The following is a 23,348-nucleotide window of genomic DNA, read 5'->3' as shown; positions in this document are numbered from 1 at the left end:
GGCGGGGAAGGGGCGGCCGCCCGCGCGGGGCCGCCGGGAGCCGTAGTCCGGGCGTGCGCAGTGCCGGGCGCGGGGCGCGCCGGGAGCGGCGGAGGGGCGGGGGCGGCGCCGGCAGCGGCGAACGGAGCGGGGAGCGGAGCGGGGTGAAGAGCGGAGCGGTGAGCGGGGCGGTGAGCGGGGCGCGGGGCCGCCGGGGCGGTTCTTACTGGGTGGCGGCGGGCGCGAGCCCGAGCGGGACGTGGCGGCTCTTTGCTCACCGCGGGGCCCGGCTGGTGGCGGCGGCGGGACTGGCGGCGACGGGATGGGCCGGGCAGGGCGCGGGAGCCTCCACTCCGCGCCGGGCCAGGCCCTGCCGCCCGCGGTAACGGCGGCGCCCGGAGCCGTGCTCAGAGCGGGGCTCCGGCAATGCCGCCCGCTCTCGGGGCCGCCCCACTGCCTTTGCGCTGCCGTCGGGCGGCTCCCGCTGGGGGCCAGCCCGGGGCTGAGGGCACGGGGCTGAGCGGGGTGGCTGCGGAGCTGCGGGACCCCGGGACCGGCCCGAGCGGGGGCGCGCTGGGGGAGGCGGCGCCGCGTTACGCAGCGGCCGCACCCGGGGGCTGTCGGCCGGGACCGGCACGGGACGGGCTCCCCGAGCCCACCCACTACCTCCTTCCCTGGTTTCCCTTTCCCGCCCCGGGAGCCTCTCGGGGATCGGTTCCAGCGACTCCGCGCTGACCCAGGTGCGCTCCCCGCAGGCACGGCATGGCGACCGGCGCGGGCACCGGCGGGACGGCGGCGGCGGCGGCCTCGGCGGCAGGAGAACCGGCTCACGCGGTGTCGCTGCTGCGGGGTCTGAGCGCGCTGCGGGCCGAGCGGAGCCTGCTGGACGTGACGGTGGTGGCCGGCGGGCGGGAGTTCGGGGCTCACCGCGCCGTCCTGGCCGCGGCCTCGGGATATTTCCGCGCCATGTTCGGCGGGGCCCTGCGCGAGGCGCGGGCCGAGCGAGTGCGGCTGCACGGCGTGGAGCCCGAGTGCCTGGCGCGGCTGCTCGACTTCGCGTACACCGGCCGCGTGGGCCGGCTGGGCCCCGACATCGCCGAGCGCCTGCTGCGCGCCGCCGACCTGCTGCAGTTCCCCGCCGTCAAGGAGGCCTGCGGCGCCTGGCTGGCACGGCAGCTGGAGCCCGCCAACGCCCTGGACATGCAGGACTTCGCCGAAGCCTTTGCGTGCCCGGCACTGGCGGCTGCTGCCCACCGCTTCGTGCTGCGGCACGTGGGTGAGCTGGGCGCCCAGCTGGAGCGGCTGCCGCTGCCGCGCCTCCTCTCCTACCTGCGGGACGACGGGCTCTGCGTCCCCAAGGAGGAGGCCGCCTTCCAGCTGGCGCTGCGCTGGGTGCGCGCTGACCCCGCCACCCGTGCCCCGCTGCTACCCCAGCTCCTGGCCCACGTCCGCCTGCCCTTTGTGCGCCGCTTCTACCTGCTGGCCCACGTGGAGAGCGAGCCGCTGGTGGCCCGCTGCCCGCCCTGCCTGCGCCTCCTGCGCGAGGCCCGCGACTTTCAGGCTGCCCGTCTCGACCGCCACGACCGGGGGCCCTGCGCCCGCATGCGCCCCCGGCCCTCCACCGGCCTCGCTGAGATCCTCGTCCTTGTTGGCGGCTGCGACCGCGACTGTGACGAGCTCGTCACCGTCGACTGCTACAACCCGCGCACCGGCCACTGGCGCTACTTGGCCGAGTTCCCTGAGCACCTGGGCGGGGGCTACAGTGTTGCTGCGCTGGGCAACGACATCTATGTCACTGGTAAGGCACACAGGGTGTGAGGGTACCCGCTAGGGTGCAGATTTCTCTTGAAAACATGTGGGTTCTAGCAGTGAGACTTGGCCTTTCCTGGGAAGCAGAGAGTTTGGGATGAAGCTTGGGTGCCTGCAGCCTGCTGGCAGGCATGGAGACTTCTGGAGTTGGTGCTGGATTTAGCAGCTGGTCTCAGTCCAGGAGCTATTTTGTCATGACTAATGCTGCTGAGCACGTGGGCAGAAGTCACAGATCTTGTAGTTAGAATTTTCTAACTGTCACTCTGGGGGATATGGGTTACTTTAAGAGGGTTTTGAGTTTCTCTCTGTGAAGAAAGTGTTTGGTTTCAGAGCCCTGTGAATCACAAGCCAGGCCACTTGCTTGAGGCATAGGTGTGTCAGAAAGCCCCGGGTTCCTTAGCCAGCCCCCGTGAGTCACAGTACCTTCCTCAGCACAAATCCTGCCTCCTTGCAGTCCGCTGGGGCTACAATTACTTCTGTCAAGGTGACACCGATGTATAAATTCAGCTGTTAATCTGTATGCAGATGCCTCCTTTGGTCTACATCCCCATAGCTGGAGCGGCAGCCCTGCACCAGCTATAACAAACCCAGGAAACCAGGCGCTGTGGAACAGCATGCCCTGGGTGTGCAGGACACGCTGGCAGAGTTTTGAAGGGCAGGTCTTATGCAGTTGATCAGAAAACTCTGTGTTCTTTAGTCACAAGCAGAAAACAAGGCTCTGCTTTAAGGGCAGGGTCGTAAAAATGGCTCGTTTGGTACAGATGCCCTTACATCCCCTGGGAGCTTCCTGGAGTGATCCCTGGTGGGTCTGTGGAGACCAGTCCTGCCAAGAGCCACGTGCGAGGCTGCTGCTGGGGATCTTGGGTCGTTCTGCTTAGTGTCAGTGTGTTGCAGGCAGGGCCAGGAGGTTCCCAAGCTGCCGTTGGTGCCGCTGCCTCAGCAGCTTCTGGGCAGCAACGGAGCAGGGGCCACAAAATGGGACAGAAGTGGGAGTTTAGAGGATGGAGGTGGTGAAACTTGGGAGACTCGTTTTGATTCATGGCTGAGTATGGACTAGGGAGGACGTGGGAGAAATCCTTCCTGGCTCGCTGGAAACAGTGCAAAACTTGCATGAAAATTCTCATGGCACGCACTAGTGCCACCCCCCAGAACCAAAATGCTGCCCCATCGTACAGCCCGGGGCAGCGGGAGGGGCTGTATGCGGAAGGTGTAGCTGCAGCAAAGGCGCTGGTGCCGAGCCAAGTGCTCTCCACCGTCGCCCTTGGCTGTGCAGAGCCCGGCTCTGACACGTGTGGTGCTGTGCCACAGGGGGCTCAGACGGGTCCAGGCTGTACGACTGCGTCTGGAGGTACAATTCCAGCGTGAACGAGTGGACGGAGGTGTCGCCCATGCTGAAAGCCAGGGAATACCACAGCTCCACAGTCCTGGATGGACTGCTCTATGTAGTTGCCTCCGACAGCACAGAGCGCTACGACCACACGCTGGACAGCTGGGAAGCCCTGCAGCCCATGCTGTACCCCATGGACAACTGCTCCACCACCTCGTGCCGCGGGAAGCTGTTCGCCATCGGCTCCCTGGCTGGAAAAGAGTCCATGGTCATGCAGTGCTACGATCCCGACAGTGACCTCTGGTCCCTTGTCAACTGCGGCCACCTGCCCCCCTGGTCCTTTGCCCCAAAAACTGTCACGCTCAACGGCCTCATGTACTTCATAAGGTGAGTAGTGGGAGCCATCACCTCCCTCCCATGTCCCCGTGGGGAGGGCCTGGAGCTTCCCTGGGAAGGTGTGTGGGATTTTGGAGGTATTGGAGGGAGGGCACTGTGCTGGGACAGCACTGCAGTGCTTCCCCTGATGGTACTGGTGGGGCTACCCTTAAAATTGTGTAAAAATGTCTGAGTGTAACCTCGGGCTGGGGAACAGCCAGGTGTAAATCTGGCTGAAGTCAGCAGCGCTGCTTGGAAATTGGCTTCTCGGATTCCTTGGCTCCTGGTTCAGCCCCCCTCGCTGCTATAAATAAGCACATAAGCTCCAAGAAAACATTAAACTGTAGCGCAGGAGAGGACATCTTCCGTCTCAGCAGCGATAAGAAGGCTGAAGATGAAGTGATTGGTCACTATTTTTAAGTGCCTTTCCAAACTGGGACTTAATTACCCATCTGAAGCTGTCCTGATGGCGCAGATACTTCAGTTATCCGCTTAATTAAAAATAAACGGGAAGGCATGCTAGGGCTGGAGCGTTTCATCTCCCTCCCTGTGTTGACTCTGAGCAAACAGAGACTTCTGTGAGGGCCCCCAGCCACTTCTCTTTTTTTAATCTCCTCTTGGCTTTGCATAAAGCAGCAGCTTTGGCCCAAGACCTTTTATTTGATCCCTTTGGGTCCAGCTGAGTGTCTTGCTGGCATCTCTTTGAGTCACCTGGTTTCAGTCCGTCCTGCCGGGGTGTTGCAACTGTTCAGCTCCTTGTCACAAGCTGATTCCATAGAATTTCCTTTTTCTTACCCCTTTAAAATACTGATGGTTGACAGTTCAGGATTTTGGATTGCTTGTACATCTGCAGGAGTCAGTGAGGAGATGATCAGGGTCAGGTGTTCTCCCCTCATTTCATGTGCTGTGCATGGGCTGCTGCTCCGTGTAGAGCTATGGGATAATCTTTGGAGGGCAGAGGAATAGGTAACAAGTAGAAATGGCAAATTCAGTTTTTGGTTTGTTTTAATAGCTTAGACTAAAGCCTCTGAGTGATGATCCCTTGTGCTGGGACTGGTTTCATACCAGTAAATGTAGCACGGCAGTGAGGCTCAGGCATTCTCTGCAGCCACCCTAGAGCCGATCTGGAGCCGACCCTGCCTGGAGCTGCCTCACAGCCTCTTGATTCCGTCTGTACCAGAACTGTCTTGGAAGGACTGACAGCTCCTCTTCAGCTGCCCTGACCTTGTCCTCCTCACATTCTTGTGTCAGTGTCTCTGCATCGCAAACGCCCCTCACCTGTCACTGTCGCCCTCCTGTCTGGCAAGTGGGGCGGGTGAGAGAAGCCTTGGGGGATTATGATGTCCCTCTAGCTCTTCTCTCATCCCACCCACCTAAATTTGGCATTGGCGAAGAACTCAAGCAGAGTTTCTAGAATGCAGAAGAGTAATTTTGTGTTCTCTTCCCCAGAGACGACTCGGCTGAAGTGGATGTTTACAATCCAGCAAAGAATGAATGGGATAAAATCCCTGCCATGCTTCAGGTAGGACATTTGCCATCCTCCAGGGTGCCTTAAGTATTACAAATGGGTTTCATTTACCTTTGGAAAATGAAGAGCTCTTTTGATCAGAACCCCTTGCACGTGGAGCGGGTTTAAATGTACCGGAGTCACGGGGAAAACAAAGTCCTGAATGTGGCAGCATGTCCGGGTGTTCAGCCCAGCATGTGAGAGCTGTGGGCAGTGCTGCTTCAGAGCCTGAGCTGCCACTGACGGGCATGGAGCCTCCTCCAAGGAGCAGCTGCCAGACTGCACCCACCCCCTCAATCAGATTGGGCAAACACCCCTGATTGTGGTGTGTATTTACTGTTACTTTGCAGGTTCACGTTGGGGGAAGTGTGGCCGTGCTTGGCGGGAAGCTCTACGTCTCCGGGGGCTATGATAACACATTTGAACTCTCAGATGTCCTGGAAGCCTATGACCCCGAGACACGAATGTGGAGCGTGGTGGGCCGGCTCCCCGAGCCCATCTTCTGGCACGGCAGCGTCAGCATATTCCGGCAGTTCATGCCAGAAACCCCACAGGAGGACGACAGCATCACGCTGGACAACACCATCAGCTTGAGCAGGCAGACCCAAAACCTTCACAACCAGAACCTCAATGAACTGCCTTAGCACAGGAAGCAGCCTGACATAAGTCCCTCATCCAGAACCTGGGCTGCTTCGGGAGAAGGCTGAGGCAAACCAGTGCTTGGAAACAAAACCGTAGTGATCACAGAGGGAATGGGAACTCTGGCTGTTGGATGTGCTGCTGTGTGACCGCAGGCAGTGAGGCCTCTGCTGCTCCCTCAGCCCTTTGCTGCCCGCAGGGACCCGAGATCCCTGGGAAAACGATCGCACTGACCCGCGCCACAGCACCACCACTGACAGCTTGTGACCAGACACTTTTCACTGGGAGCTCCTTCACCCCATAATACTTTGCCACCAAACTGCTTCCTTCAGTTTCTTTTTTGGGAGGGGTCTGTCTGGTAAGACAGTGGTCTGGACCCCCCCTCTCTTCTGTGCCTCAGAGGGAGACAGGCTTTCTGTGCACGTGTTGGGATTGAAAGGTAGTTATTTTAGGGGGTTTTTTTCTTCTTCTTGTTTGGGGTTTGCATATTTTTTGGCCTGTGTAAGATTTGCCTTTATACTTGCCCAAGTGCCCTGGCCAGGTGGGCTGTTTATCTACCTTTGCTGAAGAGCAGCTGCGTGGTTTATTTGTGGAATGTTTCTGGAACAAGCAGAGGCCGAACCTGTGGCACAGCTCCCCAGGAGTGAGTGTCACATCTTCAGGAGAACCTTGAAGTGTGACAGCAGCTCAGGCGTGGCTGGATGCATTTGCTCTTTTGGTCTTTTATTTTTAACCAGTAGAGGAGAAGTCTGTATTTTAACCTGAATTCAGAGATGGAAAGCCCACATACCCGATCGCTGCACTCCTCAGCCAGGGGGAACCCGCGCTGTTCCTCAGTCTGGAACACTGACAGTGCCTTGAGACCACGCGCTGGGGTGCAGCCCGTGGGCCCCTGTGGGCAGAGCCTGGCGGGGGGGGACACTGGGGCCTGCAATTCGGGGCATCTGCTGCTTTTCTGGGAGCAGCCTGTCTGTGCTGTGCCGTGCCTGCGGAGAGCCGGACGGCGCTGCAGCCCGAGGTATTTCTGCTGAGCTATAAATAGTGCTCGCTGCTGGACCCCCAACCCCACCCGCTGAGTAGCTACAGATAACTATTTATTTTTTGTAGAATTCATTGTGTTGAATCCTCCAGTACAGTTGAACTCCATCCTTTGAAACAAAGGCATTTTACATTTGCAGATAATGTATTTTTATTCTCATAGTTTGTTTTTAAATTTACTTGCAGCTGTCAAGTTAAATAAAACCTGTTACACAATTCTGTCGTCTGCGAAGGGAAAGGGCCTGGAGTGAAATTTTAGTGGGACTGTCTCATTCTGGGTACGCTTAAAACAGAGCCTCTCTGCCTCCTTGGTGAGTAGAGGGGGAAGGCAGAGAGAGCATGGCTGAGACTCTGGGGGTGAGGGTACACACAGGGATCTCCCCCACCCTGGCACCACTCAGGAAATGGTTATAACTCCCCCAGCAACCCTGGATCATGTTATTTGGGACAGAGATAAGTCCCTACCCCTGACCACAGGAGCTCAGGCACTGTGTGGCTGCTGGAGTGTGTTTCAAGTGAACTTGCAGCTCCATTATCTCAATGCTGAGCAGACACAGGTCCTGCCCCTCCTGTAATGGGGGAAAGAAACAGCAACTGACAGAAGCTTGACAAAATAAAGGAGAAATAAGGCACAAGTTTAACGGAGGAAACATTCCTTTCACATGCGTTAAAGGAAAGGGCAGAGCTGCTCTCTCTGGGGGAAGTTGAGCTTTAATCTTTAATCAGGAGCAGGGTAAGAGGGCTGGAGGAAAGGGGCTCCTCCAGCACCAGCTCCTCCGGTGTCAGAAAGTGATTCACAGTATGACACAAGCAGGTCAGTCCAATCCCCCTGCACGGCGCACAGACACTGACTGGAGTGGCCCTTTTGCACCATTTCTTCATTTGACACTCAATCACATCATCATGGTGACTTCCCTGTAGTCTGGGGTGAGAGACTGGCAGGGAAGAAGGGGAGGGGACGGATGCACAACTCAAAAGAACAAGTGTGGCAGAGATTGGCTCAGCCCAAGACTTTACTGTGTTTCAGTGGAAGGGTGGCTGCACTACGTCTCACAGTCTTCAGGAATCGTTGTCGTTATAATCAGAGATTGCTCAATCACGTCCGCCGTGGAGAAGTTCTCGTCTGAGCACAGTCTCTGCGCAGGAACCTCCTCGGGCAGTGGCCTGTGGGCCAGTGACTCCACAATCACCTCGGCCGAGCCCACCTCCAGCTCTGGTGGCGGTTGCAGCACCACCATCACATCCTTCTCGTCCTCGATGATCAAGTTCCTCAGCTTCCGCTGCCGTGGGTTGTAGTTCTCCACGCGGTCGTGGATCTCCATGTGGCGCCTCAAGTGAGCCTGCGAGGGAAGGGACGTGCAGAGGGGCCTGGTGAGGGCCGGCTCCCTGGCACAGCCCAGAGGCCCCAGAGCTGGGGAAGGCCTCACCTGTCGCGTGAACTTGTAGCCACACTCAGTGCACTCAAACTTCCTCACGCCCTTGTGCCGGCGGATATGGACGCGCAGCTGTTCCACTGCTGGGAAGGGAAGTGAGAGCCCGTGGGCAGCAGCTCCACACTGTACCTGCTCACAGTGATGCCAAGCTGCCCGCGGGAAGGAGGCGGCTCCTGTGGAGCCCTGTGAAAGCCGGAGCCCCAGCGTTACCTTTGAACGTCTTCCCGCAGATGTGGCAGAAGTGGGGCCGCCCCTCCTGGTGCCGGCTGGCGATGTGTCTCAGCAGCGGCCCCTTCTCAGTGAAACGCTGCTCACAAAACTCACAGCTGAATGGCCGCTCGCCGGTGTGCGTCCGGTTGTGCTTGTCCAGGCTCGCTGCCATTATCAGGGGCAGAGAGGGGGAGAGCAGCCAGTCAGTGGCATGGCACGTGCCCCCCATCCCAGCGACTGGGCCAGAAAGGCAAGTGCAGCATAAGCTCCAGGTAAAGGTCATGGGAAACACCAGCTTGTTCCCCTTCTGTGCCACGAGGGCAGTGGAGGTGACTTGGTGTCAGCCTGCACTCACAAGAGCATGGCTTTGCTCCTGGGGAAGCTGCTTTCTGGAGGTCCTGGATGCCAGAGCATGGCGCTTGGCATGACCTGCCCCAGCAGCACCCAGGGGTACCTTGTGTCCGGAAGGTCTTGCCGCAAAGGTGGCACTGGAAGGGCTTCTCGCCAGTGTGTGTGCGCAGGTGCATGTTGAGGTTGGCTTTCTGCGTGAAGGCGTGGTGGCAGAACTCACACACATAGGGCCGCTCATTTCTGTGGGCAGGGAAAACTCACCATGACTTCTCCCTCCACCGGTTTCAGCCCCTTGGGTCTCAGCCCAGCACCTCCGGGAAGGGAGCACTCCCTTCAGCCAACCCCCAGTCCTATAGGGGAGGGAGCACAGCCAGAAGAGCCAGGGTGACATAAGGGAGGACGCGGGTCACATCGTACCTGTGCTTGGCCTTGATGTGCATCTGCAGGCCATTGCGGCTCGAGGCCCTGTGCCCGCACTCCTCACACACAAACAGCTTCTCTCCGCGGTGCTTGAAGGCCTCATGCAGGCGCAGCTCTGTCCGGGACAGAAAGCACTTGGAGCAGGTTGAGCACTGCAAGGCCACAGGAGAGGGGGGTTAGGGTACACCCACGCCAGACCCACTTGTGCCCAACACCTGGCACTCCCCTGGCTGCTCCAGGGCCCTTCCCGCGGCAGCCACAGCAGCACCCCTGGCCTCAGAGACACCCAGTGAGATGGGACAGCCCAAGAGGCAAAATGCTGATCAGTGCTCAGGTCTATCAGCTGCTCCTGTACACAAAAAAAGCCTGTTTCCAGCAGCTCTGTATCCCCCTGCCTCACTAACAGAGCCAGACGGGCCATGGGCACTATTCCCTAGGTCAGGCGCGTGTGCAGGATCATCCCCTTCCTGATATCCTGGTCCCTACCGCGTGGGGCTTGGGTGCGCCATGCAGCTTTATCATGTGGCTCTGAAGATCCTTCTTCTGCATGAACTGCTGCGAGCACGAGGAGCACTGCGAGAAAAGAGAGGGAGGTCAGCTTCCAGTTGCCCCCAAAGAGTGGTTTCAGAGCAAGGAGGACCAGTAGGGGAGCAGAACAGATTCCTCATATGGCTGCAGGAAGCAGGTGGCTGTGGTGTCTCCCTGGAGCACATTCCAGCTCAGAGACAGGGAATGACCCTTAGTGGGCTGTCACAGATGGGGGAAGGAAGCTGGGGGGCTCAGCTCCCCGATGGGCTTGGCCAGGCTGCCCCAGAAGGCAAACACTCACCCCCACTCTGTGCCAGTGTCCAGCAGCATCCACGGGGATGCCGGATGCTGGCACTGCTCACCTTGTATGGCATTTCCCCAGTGTGCGACACCATGTGCAGCCGCAGCTCCATCCGCCGCTTGAACACCTCCGGGCACGCTGAGCACGTGAACACCTACGAGAGACAGGGTGGCATCAGCTTCTGCAGGAGCCCGAGCCCAGCCCGGAGCCCACAGCTCAGCCCCTGCCAGGCACGTGGCACAGCGCTCAGCCTGCACCCGCAGGACCCGCGTCTTGTGCAGCACAGGGTGTCCTGGCACGCTGGAACACACAGAGTGAAGGCTGTGTGGCACATCGAGCACAAGCTGATACCGTCCTGGTCCCGGCCGTGGGGTCCCAGCCACAGGGACCCCGGCTATGGAATGTGTGCCATGCGGTGCTGATAGCTGTCTGTTCAGAGCTGAGCGTGGCCTGGGGCTCGGAAAAGGCTCCAGTTCCCTTCCTGATGGATGGCAGCTGCACTCCAGCCCAGTGGGGCAGCTCCTGGGAGTACCTGTTCTGATCGGTTCATGCAGTTCCTGGCTTCATGTTCCATGAGATTCTCTTTTCTAAAGTAACATTTGCCACACTTGGAACACTCAAATGGCTTCTCTCCAGTATGTTTCCTGGGGGGATACAAATGGAGAACCCCATCACTGCCTGTCCAACAGCAGATGCACAGACAGGTGTGGGAGGACACAGGGAAAGGTGAGGCAGGTTCTTGCCCATGTTCCCCAGTGCCACTATTCACAGTCACCCTAAAGCTGCTTTTATGTCACTTTCGGGGCCCTTCAGAGCGTGGTCAGGCTGTCAGTGCCCACTGTGCTCCGCAGAATCTTGATTCTGCAGGGCCAAGGTTTGCCCCCACACAGGACTGAGGTGAAACTCGAGACCTCAGGGCAGGGCCCTGCCCTGCTTTCAGAGATCCAGCCCAGAGATCCTCACAGAGCTCGGCTACATGTTCCCCACAGCCCCCGAAATCCAGCCCAGCCCAGGCTGATCTGACAGCCCACAAGGACGATTTGCCATTGCCCACCTGCAGCCAGCACAGCCCCTGAGGAGCCCCCACTGCCGCCTTCCTGAGCCACAGCCCAGGACAGTCACTGCAGCTCTGATATGTTTCAGAGACATATAATCCCCCCCACAGGTCAGAGCACCCCCAGGGGCAGAGGGGACCCTCCTTTCCATCCCGGGGAATGGCGTTGGGACCAGCTGGCAAAACTGTGGTCGCCCTTTTACCCCCGGGAAGGGACTGAGCCGCGGGGGCGGCGCATCCTCCGCGCGCGCAAGAGGAAGGAGAAGTCGGAGCGTTTACCTGTTGTGCACTTTAAGGTAATATTTGCTGAGGAAGGTTTTATGACATGTGGGGCACTCTACCGGCACCGCTGTACCTTTTCTGCTTCCCGGCGCCTTTCCCGGGGCGGGGGGGCTCTTTTTGCTCCGCAGCGCCTTTTTCTCGGAGAATTGCTCGGCGTCGCCGTCCCCCCGCCCGCCGCCGCCCGCCGCCTCCGCCGGGGCCGGGGGGGAGCCCTGCGAGGGAACAGCGGCGTCACCGCGCCGCCCCCGCCGCCGGGCCCCGGCCCCGCCGCCCCCCTCCCGCCCCCCTCACGCACCGCCTGCCCGCCGGGCTGCGGGGCCGCCGCGGGCTCCGGGCGGGCGGCGGCGGCGCGGCGGGGCCGCGGGCGGAAGGCGCGGCACAGCGCCACGGCGTCGGGCACGCCGAGCTGCTCGGCGGCCGCCAGCAGGCGGGCGCGGTTGTGCGCCGTGAGCGCCAGGCGCCCGGTGTAGAAGAAGTCGAGCAGCAGCTGGAAGGTGTCGGCGAGGCCGTCGGGCAGCGCCACGGGCCCGCCGGGGCCGCGCGCGCGGAAGAAGCGGGAGCAGCTGGCGAGCACCGGCCAGTGCGCGCGGAACTCGCGGCCGCCCACGCCGAGCGTCGCGTCGCAGAACTGCCCGGCCGCGCGCTGCCGGTTCAGCTCCCGCAGCACCCGCACGCTGTGCGCCGCCGCCGCCGCCATGGTCGCGCCCGGGGCCGGCACCGGCACCGCCGGACGTGGCGTCACCGAGCGCCGGCAGTGACGCGGGTGCTTCTGTGATGTCTCCGTGTGTCTGTGTGTGCGGGGCTGGGGCCGGGCTGGGGCCGGGCCGGGGAGGGGGGGCGGAGCGGGGCGGGGCGAGTCGAGCCCCGCGGCCCCGGGCCGGTGCCCGCAGCTCAGGCGGCGGCCCAGCGGCGCGTGTACGCCTGTATGGCCATTTGGAAGTGCTCGGCCGTGTTCTGCTGCGGCCGCAGCAGGATGACGAAGGCCCGCGGCACGAAGTACCCGCCCAGCAGCGCCCCGAGCGTGCCCAGCGCCCCGAGCACCTTCGCCGCCGCCTCGGCCCGGCCGCGCAGCGCGCCCTGCGAGCAGAGCACGGCGGCCGAGAAGCCCAGGTGCAGCAGCAGGCTCACTGTCAGGCCCTTGGCCTCGTTGTAGCCGGCGGGCAGGTCCGTGCCCGCGTAGCTGAGCGCGAAGCAGCCCACGCTGAGCAGCACCGTGTAGGCGGTGGCTGCGCCGGCCGCGGCGCTCTGGGCGCACTCCAGCATCACCCGGTCGGGCTGCGCGCCGTAGTCCCGGAGCGGCACCGAGGGGCCGGTGACCTCGGCGGCCAAGCACAGCATGGCCTGCGCCGCCGTGCTGCCGGCCACAAACAGCAGCGGGCCCTGGCGCCGCAGCCAGGCCTCGTAGAGCGCTGGGCAGCGCGCGTTCAGCTTGAAGATGCAGAGGATCTGGAAGGAGCGGGTCGCCACGCACGAGAGAAACACGGTGAAGCTGACGGCAAAGAGTGGCACCCGCAGCAGGCACGCCAGCCGTGTGGGCTCCCCGAAGTAGCAGAAGAGGCTGCTGCAGGTGCAGGCCAGGGACCCCAGCATGACGAAGCACATCTTCCCACCCGCAGACTTGACCACGGGTGTGGAGGCATTGAGGGCAAAGAGGATAGCCAGTGCCACCATGAGCAGCATGAGGAGCGCAGCCAGGGTCAGCAGCACCCAGGAGAGGGGCTCGGACCAGGACAGGAACTCGACAGTACGGATGAAACAGGCCTCGCTCCCTGCCGGGGCCCACTCGTCCAACCTGCAGTGCTGGCAGCCGTAGGGGTCTGCAGAGGACATGGGCACCTTGCATACCTTGGACCCGGTAAGAGCTCTGCCACAGCCCAGCCTGCAGCCCCCCAGGCTCTGCCCACCTCTCATGTTCTGCTCATTCCCACAGGCACTCCCAGGCCTTGGGGAGCAGAGGGGGTTCTTTTTCCAAAAGACCCCCCACACCCAGAGTTCCACCCATGGAATTCCCCGAAGTCTGTGGCTTTGGCTGAGGTGTGGGGCCCGCAGGACCTCGGCTGGGTTAGGCTCAGGGCTGTGGGTGAGAGGGGGCCCATGCATCCAGCAATAACCTGGGAAGAGTCTGCAGCAGCCCCCTTGAATGGGACAGGACCTCACTCCCGTTGTTCTCAGAGCTACCCCTCCCCACCCCGTAGCCCAAGAGCGGGCTGAGGGTGCCAGGGAACCAGCTGCCAGGAAGAGGGTTGTCATTGTGGCTGGTTACTCTGAGGCAGGAGACTGCTGCTGTCTGTCCCAGGCAGGGCACATTTCCATATGCCAGCTGCTGGTGACCGCATGGTGCGGAAGCCCCAGGTGCCATCTGGGGCACAAAGGCAACCACTGCATCGAATTTCCCTGGCAGAGGATGTGGTGCAGGGAACAGCTGCTGGGCCGGACATGCCTGTCCCCTGGCCACAGGAGAAGGGGCTCTGTTTGCCCAGGTGGGCTCACTTGTGGGCAACACTCCCTGGAAAGTGCAGGACGTGGGCTTTGCATACCCACCGGTGAGCAAATCGGAGCCAGACCACTGCCATCAGGTCAGCTCAGGCTTTACTGACCACAGGAGAGAAGAGGCTGGGAACGGGGAGAAGGGAGTAGGAGGCAGGATGCAGGCAGGCAAGGAAGGGGTGGGAGCAGCCCCCAGGGTGTACTAACCTGATCTGTTCAGGAAGGTTCCCAACGGACAGGCCGTACAGCTAAAGCAGCACCGGTGGCGGGTCTGCTGCAGCCGCCACTCCCCCGGCTTACAGGCCTTGGAGCACACCGAGGTGGGAGCCTGCCGGGAGTGCAGACAGGGTCAGCCTGTGAGTAGGGTGGGTAGCAGCACACCTTGGGCCCAGCAGCACTCTGGCACCCCCCACACCACCTCTGTCCACCCTCAGTTTTGCCGTGCTATGAGGAAATGCCCCATAAGAGCTGGCATTGGGACACAGCCAGTTCAGCAGTGAGGAATAAATAAGACCTGGGTGCAGAACAGTACCTGGCTATCTTTTGTGTGCCACAGGACTTTGCCTGGGTCGATGCTCAGCCTGTCAGGGTTGACATGGAAGGTTCCTATCACATCAGAAGCCCAGCTTGAGCCACTCCAGTTCCACATGACGATGTCGTAGCCTTTACAAATATCCCCGCTGGTGTCAAAAGAGACTCGGCTCTTGTACAGGGTGAAGTTTACCTGCCTGATCTGTTGTAGGAGCTGTAAAACAAAAGAGTAAGAGAGGAGCCCTTCCAATGGTGAGACTCCTGCCATTGGGAGGGAGATGTGCCGGAGGATCCCTCCTCTGTGCTACTGATGGGCATCTGCTCTCCAGATGCCCATCATCTGCAAGAAGTCTCATCCAGGTCTTCTGTGAGGCCTGAGCACAATGGGAAAATCCTTCCCTGTGGGAAAGGATCCTTATATTGCTCTTACCTGCCAGGGATAGATGGTGCCTTTGCTGCAAGCCCCCGAGGCACAGCCCAGCAGGTTGTGGAGGCCATGGGCCACGGCGTACACGGCCGAGTACACGTTGAAGGAGGCTTGAGCGTCGAACACGTTGGGGGCAGCAGTGAGTGAGCGGCAGCTGGTGTAGTGCTGGGTGCAGCTCCCCCCGGATTCCCCGCCTGCCTCTGCAGTGCTGGCACACTTGGCCGCAGCACCTTCCTCCACCATCTTCCAACTTTCAAAGCGTTCCAGCATCACAGACTCTGGCTTTTCAACTGTCATCCCAATCACCGTGCCAATGGTCTGGATGCCAGGCACCTGCCAGATGATTTGAGACAACAGCCAGTCTTCAGAGCCCACCCACACCATGCCTGTGATGTTCCTCTGGACCACCACCTCGAAGAATGGGCGGGCGCTTCGGCTGTTGGAGAAGATGATGGTGACATTGACCTTGGCGTCTGTGAGGAGTCGGACCATGTTGTGGAGCTCAGGGTTGCTGGTGTCTGAGTTGATAGGAATGGTGCCTCGGTAGGCCACGCACACGTCACTTGTGGTCAGCAACTTCTGCAGGGCATCCAGGCCACCCCTACCATAGGTGTTGTCGCTGCCCAGCAGCGCCACCCAGGTCCAGCCAAAGTGCTGCAGCAGCAGGAAAATAGCTTTCACCTGCTGCCTGTCACTGGGGATGGTGCGCAGGAACGACGGGTACAGCCGCTTCAGGCTCAGCGTCTCCACAGAGGCTTCATAGCTGATCTGTAAAGTGAGCCAGGAGAAAGGGGGAGGCACTGCCCCAGGCAGTGGCATCCCTGAGAGCTAATGGCACGGGCAGCCTGTGCTGGGGAGACTCAGAGCTGGGCAGGCAGTGGAGCCAGCACCGAGTGTGCCGTGGCAGGAAAAAACTGTGATGGACGGTGAGCCAACTGTGATTCCTGCCTGCCCCCAGATAGGGGCTGGGAAGGGACCCCAGCCAGCCCACACAGAGGGGCTGCGTTTCCAGCTCTAGCAGCCTCCTCAGCTCTGAGTCCACCCTCTCTCAAACCCTCAATGCTCAGGATCCCTATTCTTCATCAGCTGCAGGAGCTGCACTTACCTCTGGTACGAGGAAGATGCCAAGGATGGCAGCTGTGGTGAGGGCCAGCTGTGTGCTGTCAGGGCCGATGACAGCAACAGCCTGGGGCTCATAGTGTTGTAAGGTGGGGAGCAGCTGGACATCCTGCCTGCCTTTGCGGATGAGGGCACTCAGGGTGGCGTGGAGGTTTGCGGGCTCAGAGCAGGTGTCGTGGATGTCGTAGCCCAGAGTGACGTTCGGAAGCAGCGTGCTGGAGTTGTTGATCTCCTCTATGGTGAATCGCAGGGCCTGGGACAGGCAGTAACCGTGGCTCTTGAAGACGGCATTGCTGCGGAACCAAGAGTGGTTATTAGGGAGGACAGACCGCGGCTGGGGGAGCGGGCGGCGCGGGCACTCACTCATCGCAGCCGCGAGCTAGCGGGCTGGCGTCGGTGCGGGGCCCGGCGCTGTGCAGCGGGAACAGCCCGGCCAGGCGGTAATCGCCGGGGAGGGAGAGGGTCGCGGCGGCGGCGGCGGCGGCCGCGCACAGGCAGAGGCGGAGCGGGGCGGGCGGCAGCATGGCAAGGCAAGGCGGCGCCGGCCGGGCGGCTCTTAACGGGGCGGCGGCGGCAGGCGGGGCTTGGCACCGGGCGGGCGGTGCCGGCCGAGGGGCGGCCCCGGGAGGCGGAGGAGGCTCAGCGGCCATGCCTGCGCGGCGCAGCCGCCCGCGCCGGGCCCTGGCCCGCAACCCGGCCCGCGGGGCCCGGGCGGAGACGGCCTGGCGGGAGTTCGCCGCCTCCTTCGCCCGCGCCGGGATGGTACCGCCGGCCGAGCCGGGGCTGGCGGCCGTGGAGGCGGCGGAGGGCACGGCCGTGCTGCTGCTGGCGCCGCGGCAGGTGAGCAGCGCCCGCGCCGCGCCGGCCCCGCCGCGCCCCGCACCGCCTGACCGCCCGTTCTGTCCCCGCAGGCGCTGACCTTCACCGGCAAGTGCCGCCTGCGCTGCCTGTACGGCGCCGTCCGCCTGCTGGGCTTCGCCGTGGCCTCGCACCACCCGGGCCTGCCGGTGTTCTCGCCGGCCACGCACTGCGCGCTCAGCCTGGAGGCGCTGCCCGGCGCGCGCCCGCCCGCCGCCCTCCGCCAGCTGCGCGCGGCCGCCCGCGCCGCCATGCGCGCGCACCGCGTCCGCCGTCGTGAGTGCGGGACCGGGCGGGCGGGCGCCATTTTGCGGGCGGCGCGGTGCGGGAAGCGGCCATTTTGTGCGCGGGGCGTTGCGGGGCAGGCGGGCTGAGAGCTCGGGGTGATGGCGGCGCTCGCCCGTTGCAGAGGCGCGGGTGAAGGTGATGGCGCGGTTCTCGTCCGATTGCGCCGTGGTGCTCCTGGAGCACCTGGACACGCCGGTGACGCGGTTCCTGCTGAGCCACCCGCCGCTGTCGCGGCTCTTCGAGCCCCAGGTGAGACCCCGCGGGCGGAGCGGTGCCCGCGGTGCCCCGCACCGCCCGTGCAGAGCCAGCGGCCGCCGCCCCTGGCGCCGTTCGGCGCTGTGGCCTCGCGCATCCGCGCTGAGCGCTCTCCCTCTCGCCTAGAAAAAGGAGGAATCCAGCTTCACGCCGGAGGACGCGGTCCTGGCGTCCGTGGGCATCGTGAAGTGCAGCCCCGACCGCGGGCTGCTGGTGTCGGAGAGCACGTACCTGGCACTGGAGGAACTTATCCAGGCCTGCTGTGGTGAGTGCAGGCACTTGGCCAGGTTGGGGCCTTGGTAGCCTGAAGAAAAGGAAATTCGTGAGGCTTTTCATGAGTTAAAATTAGAGAGTGTGCCCTGCCTGGCACACTCTGATCTAGGGTTGTGTTTTTCTCTAAAGAGCGGGACGCTCGAGCTCAGCATCACCTGGGCTGGGTCAGAGTGATACCGGCATTTGTCTGGTTCACACCGTGCTTGTCTTTCCAGCGGAAGATGAAGGTATCCCTGTGGTGCTGGTATGTGGCCCAAAAAACACTGGAAAATCGACATTCAACAGATACCTAATTAACCTGTTACTGAATCGGTGAGTCTTTCCATGTTCTGCAAGCTTTTAAGTGCTGCATGGGATTTAAGAGAAGGAAAAATGTGTCTGACAGGGCTCTCAGAAGAGCCGTCAGGCCTGGAGGGTGGATAGCTTTTAAACACAAAGTGGTAGACGTATACATGGGTTCTCTCCCTGCAGCCTTCCTGCAGTCGAGTACATGGAGTGTGACATAGGCCAGCCAGAATTCACACCGCCCGGGTGCGTGTCCCTGAGCAGCGTCACGGAGCCCGTGCTGGGTACGTGTTCCGCTGCTCCTGCGGTTATCAGAGACCTGTTCCGTTTCTGAAACAAGCAGGGTGTTCTGGGCAGAGGCTGCTTGAGGGGAAGCTGCTGCCACAGATGTCAGAGGTTCCTAGAGAGAATAAACCAACAGCTGTTTGAGTCTTGTTGTAGGGACATCTAAGCTCCCTAAGTAACATGGAGCCATTCTCCTGCTCCTTTTGTCCTTTAAAAGAGATGATGTTGTTTACAGGTGGTAGAGCAGGCTGAGGCATGTCAAAGGGGAAGTTCAGCCTTTCGGGTTTGAAAAGTCTCTTTAGGACTTTGGGAGGGGTGGCATGTGGGTACTACAGAAATGGGAGCATTTTGGTTTGACTCGATGAAGGCACTAGAGGCTCAGTGCTGTCTTTGCCAGGTCCCCCCTTCACTCACCAGCAGACGCCCCGTAAGATGGTGTATTATGGGCAGACCAGCTGTGAGCAAGACACGGAGAGGTACCTTGATGTCATGAAGTACGTGTTCAGCTGCTACAAGAAGGAAGTGCCTCTAATTATCAACACCATGGGCTGGGTGAAAGGTAAATGGGATCAATCCTTCTCTCAAAGAGGGGTGGGAGGGAGGTAGTGAGGGTGGTGGTGCAGCACCACGCAGAACCAGAACCTGCAGCGTGCCTGCCCTGAGCTAGCGCTGCTGTGTGACCTGTTGAAGTAGCAGCAACAATTGTGTGTTCTCTGTGCTCTTGAAGGCGAGGGGCTGCTGCTGCTCATCGATATCATCCGGCTGCTGTCGCCCAGCCACGTTGTTCAGATGGACGTGTGCGACTGGAAGGCAATGGCCCCGCTCACCCCCGAGCACGTCCACCTCCAGGCCGGGCTGCACACCAAGGGCAAGCAGCAGCCTAAGTGCAAGCAGCTGGATGTGGGTGCTGCAGAGAGCTGGAAGTGCTCCGAAGGGGAGGATGCGTCAGTTCCACAGTACAAGTTGCTCTATGTCCATCCAGAATTCCCTCGGGCAGGAGTGGCAGGTGAAGCGTAAGTAGAACATTAAGTGCTGTGTGGAATTTGTGGGCTGGACAAAACCACGCGTTGTCTTTGACTTAGAACTGCTCTTACAGGCGAGTGCACAGCGGCATCCTGCGTGACATGTCCATCCTGGGATACCTGGGGCACCTGCAGTACCCGGACATCGGGGCGGTGCTCCCGCTGCACAGCCTGGTGCCGTATCAGGTAAAGGAGCCTTACGGGAAGGCTTGGATATGGTGCAGAAAGCACTGGTTCACAGCGGGGGGCAGTTCTGCTCCTACTGCAGATGTTTCTCAGAAGAGGAATAAACACTCTGTAATCTGCAAACAGATAAGAACTGTATTCAGGGTGTCTAGAAGTGAAGCTTCTGTTGAGGTGCTGGTGTGGCACGTGTGTGCAGGTGGCACATGTGTTCTCTATGTGCTGTGTGTGCAGATGGCACATGTGTTATGTGTGTTCTGTCTGTGCAGAAGCTGCTGTGTGTGCCCTGCCCATGGGTGTGGGATGGGAGCATGCAGGGTCTATGTACTCAGGGTCTTACCTCTGAATTCAAACTCAGCTCATGTGGAACCAGTGGCAGTTTTCTTCCTCTTTTCACCCCCCCCAGGTACCTTTCAGTGCTGTTGCGCTCAGGGTTATTCACACAGATGTTGCTCCCACCAACATCATGTATGCAGTGAACGCCAGCTGGGTTGGGCTCTGCTGCATTCCGGATGAAGTCAGGTGCCAGACCGACGGACCGGTCCTGCTGACACAGACACCAGTCTGCGACTGCCTGGGCTTTGGTGAGCACACTGGAGCTGTGCTCTCACCTGCTGTGTTTAGGCAGACGGGTTGCAGAGTGGCAGAATTGCCTATTCTCCCAAAAACAGCTGCAGAAGTGGGATGAGATACAGGAGTAGTGGTGTGTTGTCTGCTGTTGGAAGCTGTGCTGTAAGTCTTCTGGCTTTGGTTAATGTGTGGTAACAGCTGTGAGGAATGTCACTGCACGGCACTGCTCAGAGCTTCTCAGAACTCCCCAGTTGACTCTCTGGGTTCACGTTTGCAGAAGCAGAATTCTGGGTGGCTTATGTAAAATTCCTGTAGTTGCTTAAGTTTCCTTCTATGACTTGATTTAATGTTCCAGTTCGGATTTGGAGTTTGGTTCTCGAGTGTCTGTGGGGATGTGCCGATGAGCAGGGATACCTGCTGACCGAGCTTTGCATATGTTCTTTTGTTCAGGAATTGTTCGAGGAGTTGATATGGAGAAGAAGCTTTACCATATCCTGACACCGGTGCCTCCAGAGAACCTGAGACTAGTGAATTGTCTCCTCCTTGGGAACATTGCTATCCCTAACTGCGTGCTTGTGGGCCAGGTAGGAGCCCGTGGGAGGGGTGGGAGCTGGCTGAGCTTTGGTTGGCTGGCAAGTTTTCCAGTTTCTTATTCCTGAGGCGAATGCATGCTGGGAGATGCCTGGGCATCAGCAGATGGTTATCACTTTAGGAGATTGTCCTTAAGCACAGAAACCTCAAGAGAACAGAATGTTCCACTCGTGTTTTAGATGCCAGAGTGGGGTTTGGTGATCACTGAGTCTTTAACACCATCAGTTCTGTCAGCCCGGGAAGGGAAGTGCTTCCCCCTCTGCTGAAGCTACAGGCTCCTAAAGTTGTTTCTGGTTTTATTTTTCTGTTTTTCAGCAAGGAATTGAGGGAGAGATCCCGTATGTCACGTCCGATTACAACTACAGCATCCTGGGCGCTGGGAAGCTGAGGAAAAAGAAGCATTTCAAGAGGAAGGATTTCACCTTCGAGTGTGATTACACCTGAATCTTTGGAGCCCTTGGGCCAAATGTTGTTTGTGTGGACTGGGTAGAGAGCCCAGTGTGGTCACGGGAGCCCTGGGTGCTGCAGAGGCCCTGGGCAGGTGGCCGGGTAGATGCCACAGCAGGTCTGGCTTTAATAATGTTTTGTATGTTCGGTTTGTATTTCAGCGTTTTGTAATAAATATCTACGGAAAGCAGGGGGTTGGTTTGGATTTTGTCCCTGGCCGTGGCTGACACAGATGGAGGCAGCTGCTGTCACACCCAACTCTGCCTTGAGTCAGGAGTCATTCTCGTTGCCTGTCCGGCCCTCAGGGAACTCTGGGTGTCAGTGATCCCCAGGGGCCTGAGCAGAACTTCCCGGTCCTGTGGTTTGGCGAAGGGCTCACCCTGAGGTTCTGGCCCTGTGCCTGGCCCACAGCTCTTGTTGTCCTGCTGGTCAAGGAGGGACAAAGAAAGGAGCACATTGTGGAATCTCTGTCCCCCGGGGTGGTGAAGATGGAGCCGTTCAGCTCTGCACCATCACAGCCCACCCTGGCTCCGTGCTGGGGCGCTGCTTCCTCCCACCCTGCACTGGCCTGGCCCCGTATCCCAGTGCTGCAGTGTGAGCTCAGTGCCCTGAGTGTGGTCTGGGAACAGCTCAGGCTGACTCCAATGTGTCCCCAGCTCTAACAGACTGTTCTCCAGATCAAAGTTGAAAAGTTGAAACAGGATGGGACTGGGGAGTATCACATGGAGCACCAGGGCATGTGGCCTTGCCTGACCCCACCTGCTCTACCCCACTGGGACATAAGAGAAACTTTATTTTTTCTTCCCAACCCTTTGTCAGTCAGCAATTTGCTCCTGAGGGAAGCTGGAGGGTGGCAGGAGCCACAAAGAGGTATGCATCTCGGGTCAAGTTGAAGACATGTTTGGGAAAACAGCTTCTGAATGGGTAATACCAGCATATCGTGCATTTATTGGATCCATGTCTGCAAAAGTAACCTGGCTTCTAACTGGCTCCTGCGAGTGAGGTGAGGTTCTGCCCCAGCCTAGACCACGGAACAATCTGGCCCTGGTGTGTGCAGCCCCCCCGAGCCCAGTGCCTGTTCAGAGCCCACGGACCAGGTCTCCTGCAGAGGAAGGAGGGATGTGGTGCATCACTTGGGACTGGAGCTTTTTGGCTGGTGGCTGCTGTGGATGTGAGTAATCTGCAAAATTGCTTTTATCTGGTTTGTGAAGAGATTTCCTAGAACACCAGAAACAAACAGCTGTAAACAAACTGGGATGAGTGGCAGGGAGGGGACTGAGCTGGAGAGGAGCTGTGAGGGGCTGTGCAGTGTTGCTGCCTTGTAAAGAGTTAATCCAGGCCTAATTATCCCCATCTGGTTGGGTCTGGCAGCAAAGGAAGGACTTGGCTGGCATTGTGGCCTGAACAGTGGCTAAAATAAATAAAGGGGGCTGTGGTGCAGCCAAGGAGAACATCCCAGGCAGGGTGAGAGGGGAGTTCAAGTCACAGGGAAGTGGGTGGAAAAAGCTTCAGGAAAGGTGAGATAGGCAAAGGGCATGTGAGAAATGCCCAGTGCTGAACCCCCCCCCATAGCTGAGCATCACCCTTAGTGCTGTCACCAGCCTCCAGCATCCACCTCCCCTGGCTGCAGGCGATGGACCCCACACTGGCTACATTCCCTGCAGCTGGGGGATAAGTCCCGAGCTGCAAGTGTGGGACTGTTTTGGGGCATTTCCAGGGCGTTCAGATTGCCTGTGCCTGCCAGGGCCCAGAGGTGGATGCTGCAGCTTTGGGAAAGGGGGCACCTCACCGGCTTCTGGTGCTCCCTAAGAGGGAGAGAGACAATGCTGGTCAGGGACAATGGACAGGTCAGCATAATCCTCAGCAAAGCATCCCACCAGGCAGTTGGGGACACTCGGCTCTGTGATCAGTGGGAAATCAGTGACAGCACTTCAAATATCAAGGATACACTAAATAAAGTAGGATTAATTTTGCAATAAATTGGCATTTGTTACATTTGCAGCAGCAATTTCTGTTGAAATTTCTGGCAAGGGGTGACCAGAAGCAGCAAAACTCTGGGGAGCACATGGTGCCTCCGGGAGGAGTTTCTGTGATGAGTAGGGGGGCTGGGATTTGATCATCCTGCATAGTGCTGTGGTTTTTCCCTGTTTTAGGAAGTTTTATGTGGGGTAGGACAAAGGTACCAACCTTTGCTGCCTTTGAGGGTTTTAAGCCCTAGCTGGTGCTTTCTTGTTTGCTTGGATTTAGCAGGAGGAAAATCCCCCTGAAGACCCCTGGCTTTCTCTGGACAGGCTGGGGGCCCCTGTGAGCCCATGGGTACAGGGATGAAACTGGGGCTCAGGGCAGCACATTCCTGCCCCCTCAAAAGCCGTCTGGATGGCAGAGCCGCCGAATAGCCCCCCTCTTCATGCTGATTCTTTCCATCACAAGCACGTCTTGTCTCCGTGGCCGAATGTCTTCCATAGACGGCGGAA

General features: G+C 59.7%; 3 protein-coding genes across 6 annotated transcripts; 2 read left to right on the top strand and 1 right to left on the bottom strand.

Moving 5' to 3' along the window:
* Positions 1–182: 182 nt before the first annotated feature.
* On the top strand, positions 183–6,890 carry KLHL21 (kelch like family member 21). Its single transcript, XM_027751373.2, has 4 exons — positions 183–1,777; positions 3,097–3,502; positions 4,940–5,012; positions 5,348–6,890. Exons 1-4 carry the CDS (start codon positions 742–744, stop codon positions 5,639–5,641), a joined length of 1,809 nt encoding a protein of 602 aa, XP_027607174.1. The 5' UTR covers positions 183–741; the 3' UTR covers positions 5,642–6,890.
* Positions 6,801–16,356, bottom strand: ZBTB48 (zinc finger and BTB domain containing 48). 3 transcript variants are annotated; one of them, XM_027751430.2, is made up of 14 exons: positions 16,181–16,356; positions 15,804–16,110; positions 14,702–15,466; positions 14,273–14,485; positions 13,948–14,068; positions 11,327–11,465; positions 10,450–10,561; positions 9,979–10,071; positions 9,575–9,661; positions 9,086–9,240; positions 8,772–8,908; positions 8,318–8,482; positions 8,102–8,190; positions 6,801–8,014 (listed from the first exon to the last, which is right to left on the bottom strand). In XM_027751430.2, exons 1-14 carry the CDS (start codon positions 16,339–16,341, stop codon positions 7,718–7,720), a joined length of 2,841 nt encoding a protein of 946 aa, XP_027607231.2. In that variant the 5' UTR covers positions 16,342–16,356; the 3' UTR covers positions 6,801–7,717. The 3 variants fall into 3 exon arrangements, with proteins under 3 accessions (XP_027607231.2, XP_039241582.1, XP_039241583.1); XM_039385648.1 differs by having other exon boundaries at positions 8,102–8,187; XM_039385649.1 differs by lacking the exons at positions 6,801–8,014; positions 8,102–8,190; positions 8,318–8,482; ... (4 more) ...; positions 10,450–10,561; positions 11,327–11,465 and adding an exon at positions 11,862–13,070.
* Positions 12,165–21,064, top strand: NOL9 (nucleolar protein 9). 2 transcript variants are annotated; one of them, XM_027751372.2, is made up of 12 exons: positions 16,427–16,657; positions 16,729–16,951; positions 17,085–17,212; positions 17,345–17,483; positions 17,707–17,803; positions 17,963–18,060; positions 18,459–18,620; positions 18,789–19,074; positions 19,158–19,269; positions 19,673–19,850; positions 20,287–20,420; positions 20,743–21,064. In XM_027751372.2, the coding sequence occupies exons 1-12, from the start codon at positions 16,466–16,468 to the stop codon at positions 20,869–20,871; spliced, it is 1,878 nt and encodes a 625-aa protein (XP_027607173.1). In that variant the 5' UTR covers positions 16,427–16,465; the 3' UTR covers positions 20,872–21,064. The 2 variants fall into 2 exon arrangements, with proteins under 2 accessions (XP_039241584.1, XP_027607173.1); XM_039385650.1 differs by lacking the exons at positions 16,427–16,657; positions 16,729–16,951 and adding an exon at positions 12,165–13,108.
* The last annotated feature ends 2,284 nt before the right edge of the window (positions 21,065–23,348 follow it).

Source organism: Pipra filicauda, unplaced genomic scaffold, assembly GCF_003945595.2.
Source record: "Pipra filicauda isolate LSUMZ 115617 unplaced genomic scaffold, ASM394559v2 scaffold427_size588224_pilon, whole genome shotgun sequence".
NCBI classification, from domain to species: Eukaryota; Metazoa; Chordata; class Aves; order Passeriformes; family Pipridae; genus Pipra; species Pipra filicauda.
This window is presented reverse-complemented; position numbering and strand designations above follow the sequence as displayed.